Source organism: Ranitomeya variabilis, chromosome 6 (genome assembly GCF_051348905.1).
Source record: "Ranitomeya variabilis isolate aRanVar5 chromosome 6, aRanVar5.hap1, whole genome shotgun sequence".
NCBI lineage: Eukaryota > Metazoa > Chordata > Amphibia > Anura > Dendrobatidae > Ranitomeya > Ranitomeya variabilis.
In genome coordinates, this window is record NC_135237.1 from 273,926,555 (window position 1) to 273,934,858 (window position 8,304).

The 8,304-nt window shown below is 47.8% G+C and overlaps 1 protein-coding gene across 1 annotated transcript in view; it reads left to right on the forward strand.

The window, feature by feature from the left end:
* Positions 1 to 8,087, forward strand: part of LOC143782321 (uncharacterized) — a 140,794-nt gene extending 132,707 nt beyond the window's left edge. Inside the window, exon 17 of the mRNA XM_077269675.1 lies at positions 7,404 to 8,087. Within this exon, the coding sequence (XP_077125790.1) occupies positions 7,404 to 7,495 (92 nt within the window). The 3' untranslated portion in view covers positions 7,496 to 8,087. The remainder of the gene's footprint in view (positions 1 to 7,403) is intronic.
* The last annotated feature ends 217 nt before the right edge of the window (positions 8,088 to 8,304 follow it).

Consider the following 8,304-nt stretch of genomic DNA (forward strand, 5'->3'; position numbering starts at 1 on the left):
TGCTATTTCTCATCTCTGTTAATAATGGCTCTTTCACACATCAGATTTTTTGTTTTTTATTTTTTTTGGAAAACACATCCTACTTTGAGCCATGTTGCCAATAACCACAATTATTACATGCAGATTTACCGGCACATTTTACCCAATGCAATGTAAAGGGATAAATCCACAGTGAAAATCATCACAGGGAAATGACGCATAATGTAATTTCCACATTGCAATGTAGCTACTTGGAACATTGTATGCAACTGTAATGTAGCACTTGGGCTGTACCTGCTTGTAAACTGATTCCGTGATTAAGTCCCCCTGCAGCACCCGGGCAACCAGGGTAAACATCGGGTTACTAAGTGCAGGGCCGCGCTTAGTAACCCGATAATTACCCTGGTTACCATTGTAAAAGTAAAAAAAAAAACACTACATACTCACATTCTGATGTCTGTCACGTCCCCCGCCGGCGTCCACCGGCGTGCACTGAATGTGTCAGCGCCGGCAGTAACAGCGGTGACGTCACCACTGTGCTCTGCTTTACGGCCGGCGCTGACACATTCAGTGCAGGGAAGCTCTCGGCAGCAGCGCGTGCATTAGCAGCTCTCCTGCCGAAAGCAGTTTTAACCCTGTGGACGCTGGGGGACGTGACAGACATCAGAATGTGAGTATGTACTGTTTTGGTTTTTTTTACTTTTACAATGGTAACCAGGGTAAATATCGGGTTACTAAGCGCGGCCCTGCGCTTGGTAACCCGATATTTACCCTGGTTACAAGTGAACACATCGCTGGATCGGTGTCACACACACCGATCCAGCGATGACAGCGGGTGATCAGCGACCAAAAAATGGTCCTGATCATTCCCATCGACCAACGATCTCCCAGCAGGGGCCTGATCGTTGGTCGCTGTCACACATAACGAGATCGTTAGCGGGATCGTTGGCTACGTCACCAAAAGCGCGACATTGCAACGATATCGTTAACGATATCGTTATGTGTGACTCAGCCTTTAGTTACTTCCTAATCTAAAAATAATAGCCTGCAGCCGTGCCAGGCACAAACTATCGCATTGGGTAGTCTGTTTCTGGCCGTAGCCAACTCCTTCCCAGTTTATATGGTGCATTAGGCATTTATAATGAGGGGGGTGTCAATTTTTGAGACAACACTGGCTGACACTAATCTCCTGCAATGATAACTTAAAGGTGTCTGTCAGATACCTCCATTATTAATGCTATAATAGTGTTAGAAAAAAACAAGAATACTTTATTAAAAAAAAAAAACAAAACCACTATTCTACACTGTCCCCCTCTGATCATTTTGTGAACCAACTAGATCCTATATTGGTCCAGCTTAGTCCATCATACCCAACATAGTCCATATAGTGATAAGAAAAATGAAAGAAATCTCTGATATTTAGTTTCACCCTCTTTACCTTAATGTACACAGCGCTTTCCTCCTTTTTGCTGCAGACATTTACCTTTCTTATTTCTATAGTAAGTGGGTGGTGAGCCCCAGGAATGATGTTTTCCAGGACGTCATCCTGACAGCACCCTGGAGGACGTCCTCCTCCCCTTGCTGGGACAGGAAACACACGAGTTTAAAAGGTCATGTCCCACCCCCATCCTCAGTGTTTTTCCTGTCCCTGCAAGGAAGGGACGCACGAGTGAAAGCTGCAAGCTTACCGGAGCTCAGGGGGATCGTGCGGCTTGCCAATACCCTTCCCCCTGTCAAGAGGCTCAGGGCAGAAACCCTCCGGAGGGGGGTCCCTCTGCTCCAAAGACCAGGGGTGGACGAGGCTCCTGGTGGCAGCCGCTCCTCCCGGTGGGAGGCTCTCGGCTGCGGACGCCATCCACGCTGTATGTGGCTTCCAGGAGCAGCGTGGTGTCCAGCACGGCGTCTCCAGACGGAAGTTCCCAGGGACGCGTCACTTCCGGTTTTCGGCATCCGTTACCGTCACTTCCGGTAACGCTGCATGTGAGGGGGAAAGCGTGCGTTCCAGCGTGGATCGCATAACACTGAAGCGCTCCTGATCCGGCGCTGTGAGCTGCGGGGACCTGCTACCCTCATCATGGAAGCAAGTATGCCAGTCGAGGAGGTGGTAAGTGCGCATAGCGCAGACTCCCCTATCCGCACGCTGGAGCAGGCTTAACCCAGTGCTTATCCCTATCTTATGTCATTTAAGGATAAGGGAACCCCTGCTGGTCCCTGTGGTCAAGTTAAGAAATCCGGCAAGGCCTCGGGGAAATCTGCTAGATGCCCTATTTGTAATACGAAGCTCCCGGATTCCCATGGGAAAACCTTGTGTGCAGAGTGTACGTCTAAGGTCGTGAGGGACGAACAACCTGCACTACTATCCGAGATGAGATCCCTTATACGTGAAGAAGTGCAGGCTTCTTTGTCTAGTATGGTGCAGAAATCCAGCAATATTCCCAGCCGCAAGATGGCCAGACGGGAGCGAGACTTAAGAAAACCAGAGTTTACTTCTGAAGACAAGTCTGACTCAGAAGACTTCGTCTCAGAAGAAGGCGAGCTTCCGTCAGGAAGCCAGGACCACCAAAGAAAATATCTCTTCCAGGCAGAAGAGACGAATGATCTCGTGCAGGCGGTGCGATGCACCATGCAGATAGAAGAGACACCTAAGCCACAATCCAGGCAGGACCTGATGTTCGGGGGACTTATGTCACGTCAGCAGACTGTGTTCCCGGTTAGCGAGCATATTAAGGCCATGATACTAGAGGAGTGGAAGGAAGCGGAACGCCGGCTGGTGCTATCTAAAGACTTCAAAGCTCGTCTGCCGTTCGAACCTGAGGACGTAAAACTATGGGAAGAAATTCCCAAGGTCGACGTCCCGGTGGCGAAAGTGGCTAAAAAGACAGCCATACCATTTGAGGACTCTTCAAGCCTGCGCGATCCCATGGATAGGAAAACTGACATACTTTTGAAAAGAGCCTGGGAATCTTCCGCGGCTCTAATAAAAACCAACATAGCAGCTACTTCGGTGGCTCGGTCTATGTACCTTTTGGATGGGTCAATTAGAAGAGCACCTGTCCAATAAGACTCCGAGATCTGAGATCCTAAAATCTCTTCCTATAATGAGGTCCGCCACGGCCTTTCTGTCTGATATGACTGCTGAGTCAGTCAGATTCTCGGCTAGAAGCGGTTCTCTATCCAACGCGGCTAGGAGGGTGGTCTGGCTAAGATCCTGGTCGGGGGATAGTGCTTCTAAATCAAAGCTATGTTCAATTCCCTTCTCCGGAGCACGGGTATTCGGGCCCCCTCTAGATACTATCCTAGAGTCAGCTTCTGATAAAAAGAAGGGGTTTCCGGAGGAGAAACTTAGGAAACCTCAGTCCTTTCGGAGGGGATTCCCCTTCCGGAGACAGTCTGATGTTAGAGGAGGTAGATCCCATAGAGGATCCTATAGGGGCCCCCGTAACCAGGGCAATAGAAACAGAAGTTTCTTTTTCAGTCCCTCCTCAAAATCTAAGCCTCAATGACGCCACACTTATAGGGGGAAGGCTCCGTCACTTCGCGCACAAATGGGTCCGAATCACCCAGAACAAGTGGGTCCTTCGGACTGTGTCAGAAGGCTACCGTATCGAGCTTTACTCCTCTCCGCCAGACAGATTTATCGCGCCTACGGTGATAATGCAAGACTCCCCTATGATGATAGACCTAAAGGATATGCTCTCCTCAGAGGTCATAGTGCCAGTGCCAGTACCACCTCTGGAAGTAAGCCAGGGTCATTACTCCTCCCTTTTCTCCATAGCAAAACCATCCGGCGAATCTCGCACCATAATAAATCTGAAGCCTCTGAATGCCTGGGTAAGGTACAAGAGGTTCCGTATGGAGTCTATTCGATCGGCTATTCTTCTCATAGATCAGAATGCCGTGATGTGCACTCTCGACCTGAAGAGTGCCTACTATCAGGTCCCAGTCCACCCCTCATCTCAGAAACTTCTGAGGTTTGCGGTAGTTCTGCCATCCGGGACCTGTCACTACCAGTACCAGTGCCTTCCGTTCGGCCTTGCCTCAGCACCTCGTATCTTTACAAAGCTGGTATCGGAGATTGACGCTTTCCTAAGAAATCAGGGGATCATAATAGTCCCATACCTCGACGACTTCCTTCTAGTAGCAAGAACGTCAGAGATTCTTTCAGACCACAGGAACCGAACCATCGCACTGATGGAGGAATTAGGATGGGTCATAAATTGGCGAAAATCCGACCTAACTCCAGAACACAGGAAGACCTTTCTGGGAGTGTATCTGGACTCGACAAACAGAATATCCCTCCTACCCAAGCTGGAAGCAATACAGTCCCAAATTTGGCTCCTTTTAAGACACAGGGGGTCAATAAGAGTGGCCATGAGAGTCCTCGGCCTAATGACGGCCTGCATTCCGTGTGTAAGATGGGCTCAGTTCCATTCAAGACCACTGCAGAAACTAATCCTTTCCAAATGGGACAGACGCCTGTCTTCTCTGGACAGTACTTTAAGGCTATCTCCTCTGGTAAGAAGGTCTCTCCTTTGGTGGACAGAGCCAGAAAACTTAAGGAAAGGAGTGTTATGGTCTGCCGAACCCTACGTAGTAGTTACTACAGATGCCAGCGCCTGGGGCTGGGGAGCTCACTTAGAAGACAGGTTCCTTCAGGGGAGATGGCCGGAGGATGTCATCCACAGCTCCTCCAACTTCAAAGAGCTGTACGCTGTTTGGGAAGCTTTGAGAAGGAACCGCCATATCCTAAGGAATCGCCATGTCAGAATAATGTCCGACAATGTGACAACAGTCTCTTTCCTGAAGCATCAGGGAGGCGCAAGACACCATCCGCTTCAGGAATTGTCGGAGCGGATATTTCGGTGGGCAGAAAGATCAGTCCTATCCATTTCAGCGATTCACCTGGAAGGCTCCCAGAATGTCATAGCAGACTACCTCAGCAGGAAAAGAGTGTTTCCAACAGAATGGGAACTCAACCATGACATCTTCCAGGAGTTATGTCTACGCTGGGGAACTCCTTGTATAGACCTATTCGCAAGCAGGAGAAATTCGAAGGTCTCAAGATTCTTCTCACTGAACCCTCGGGATCTTCCGGAAGGAATAGACGCTCTGAGCCAGATCTGGACGGAACCTCTCTCGTATGCATTCCCTCCTCTGGCATTAGTCCCGGCTGTTCTCAGAAAGATCAAACAGGATCGAGCTCGTGTCATATTGATTGTTCCATACTGGCCAAGAAGGAGCTGGTTCTCCCTTCTACTAGAGCTGGCGATCGCGAATCCAGTAGAGCTTCCTCTCAGAACGGATGTTATCCACCAGGGTCCGGTACTTCACCCAAACAAGCTCCGTCTCTCAGCATGGATCCTGAAGGGCTCATCTTGAAGGCAAAGGGTCTGTCGAGCCGAGTGATAACTACTATCAAGTCCAGTAGGAAGCCTGTTACATCAGCAATTTACCTGAAGATCTGGAAGCGATTCTGTCTGGAAGGTGGCAGGTCTGAGGTTGCGGCAGGCACTCCCGACTTACCCAGAATCCTGGATTTCCTTCAGGCTGGGTTTGACAAAGGTCTCAAACCTAGCACCTTGAAGGTGCAGATCTCGGCACTTAGCTCCTTTCTTGACTATCCCCTAGCTTCTCACCCGTGGATAGTTAGATTTATCAGAGCCACACAGAGGTTGCGCCCTATTATTAGACATTTATCGCCTTCCTGGGACCTTAATCTGGTCCTAAGGTTCCTCTGTAAAGACCTCTATGCTTCTACCGATAATATGCCCATTTCGGTCCTCACGTGTAAAACGGCATTTCTAGTAGCAATTACCACGGCTAAAAGGGTGGGGGAAATTCAGGCCCTGTGTACTAGGGACCCGTACCTCCAGGTTAGAGACGATTGTATAATTCTTAAACTGGACCCCTCATTTATTCCAAAGGTAGGAACAATTAAAAATAGAAATCAGGAGATCGTGTTGCCATCCTTCTGCGATAACCCCACTAATGCTAAAGAAAAGGCTCTACATTCACTGGATGTCAGGCAGGCGGTCCTAGACTACCTGGCAGCCACCAGCTCTTGGCGCATTGAACCGAATTTATTCATTCTGTATGGGGGAAAGAATAGGGGTAAGAAGGCCTCTAAGGCCTCTATCGCACGGTGGATCACGTCTGTGATCTCTGAGGCCTACCAGTCACAGGGGGTCCCTCCTCCAGAGGGTCTCCATGTACATTCTACTCGGGGGAAAGCTACTTCTTGGGCAGAGAGGGCAGGTGCCTCTCTAGAACAAATTTGTAAGGCTGCGACATGGGCTAGTGCCAACACCTTTTGTAAACACTATAAACTTGATGTTTTGTCTGGTCAACATACTGCATTTGGGAGAAAGGTTCTCCAAGCGATAATCCCACCCTGAGGAGGTGCTTTGGTACTCTCCAGGGTGCTGTCAGGATGATGTCTGTCACGTCCCCCGCAGGCGGCTAACCTGCACTGAATGTGTCAGCGCCGGCCGTAAAGCAGAGCACAGCGGTGACGTCACCGCTGTGCTCTGCTTTACGGCCGGCCGGCACTGACACATTCCGTGCAGGGAAGCCGTCTGCGGGGGACGTGACAGACATCACAAGGTGAGTATGAAGTGTTTGGTTTTTTTTACTTTTACAATGGTAACCAGGGTAAATATCGGGTTACTAAGCGCGGCCCTGCGCTTAGTAACCCGATGTTTACCCTGGTTACCCGGGTGCTGCAGGGGGACTTCGGCATCGTTGAAGACCGTTTCAACGATGCCGAAGTCGTTCCCCTGATCGTTGGTTGCTGGAGAGAGCTGTCTGTGTGACAGCTCCCCAGCGACCACACAACGACTTACCAACGATCGCATCACTGGTTGTGATCGTTGGTAAGTCGTTTAGTGTAACGGTACCTTAAGTCTCTCCTGTATCAGAACTGTTTCTCTAGCTCTGCATTATATTTTGGTGGCACTTAAGGGTATGTGTACACATTAAGCATTTGCTGCAGACATTTCTGCACCAAAAATGTGTCTCCTGTCAGAAGCGTTGTACAAAATACTCTCATTTTTTTAATGCGTTTTCCCCCGATTATTTGAATGGGTGAAAAACGGCAAAAACGCTGAAAAAAAACTGGCACGCTACAGATTAAAAATTGCTTCCAATCTGCTAGGAAAAGATAATCAGCATGTGCATGAGATTTCATTCACTTTGCTGGTACTTTAAGCGGCAAAACAACAACACGTATGAACATAACCAAGCAGCCCATAAATATCTGAATCATTGGGCATGTCTTTCCCACCTCTCTCAGTCTGCAATTGACAGTCTCCTGTCATCAGTCCTGATAAATTATTAATAAGGCAAATTTGATTAACCAGCAAATATTATGGATACATCGGACACCAACATATTTTTAAACCACTTACTGTTTTGTTTTTTCACAGTCCAGAGTACAGCTACTGAGGAAGAACAGTTGATGGAAAGTGAAGATTGCAGTGCTGCTGAAGCCGCTTGCAGTGGTGATGAAGATGAATAGTATTTGTACAGGTTTAAACCTTGTGTCTTAGGCCCCAAACCTTTTTTGCAGCTCCATGGATTTTTACATTTTTTATTTTCTGCACTGTGATATTCATAATTGAACTAGAATCTACCATGTCTGGCAGTTACATTCAGTGAGACTTTTGCCAAGGATATTTCCAATTAGTAGTGTACAGAAGTTGTAATCGGGTGTGGAAAAAATGCTGCAAAGTAAGAATGCTTAAAAATAAACTAAAATACAAAGGGAATGAACACAATTAAATCAGTGTTTGGTGTGACTGCACTTTACCTTCAAAAAAGTATCAATTCTTCTAGGTACACTTGCATGGTTTTCGATGGAACTTGACAGGGAGGTATGTTCCAAACATCTTGGAGAATGAACCACAGTCAAATAATTCACATTTTGGCTCGTAAGTTCCGAGCACCTGCTGACATTTATCTGCACCTATGTTCATATGTTTCGTGCACAGTTGACTCACTCTACCTTATTTCCATGTTGAAGAGTATGGCTTTTTGGCCACAATTCTTCTACGAAGGTTACCTCTGGCCAGACTTCTCCGAACAGGTAGATGTGTGCAGTTGGGTTCCACCAGTTGCTGCTCGTTCTCAGCTGATAGCACAGCTGGACATTTCGATGGGAAGTAAGCCTAATGACCCCAATTCATCAAAATAATTGTCAGAACACTAGCATAAATTGCTTTGAAAAGACACAAATTTGAAAATCTTGGCATTTTCATGCCAATTTTGCTAAAATGTGTGAAGATGTGGCAGGTCAGGGGCATGATGCCACAAGTCATCTAAATTAAT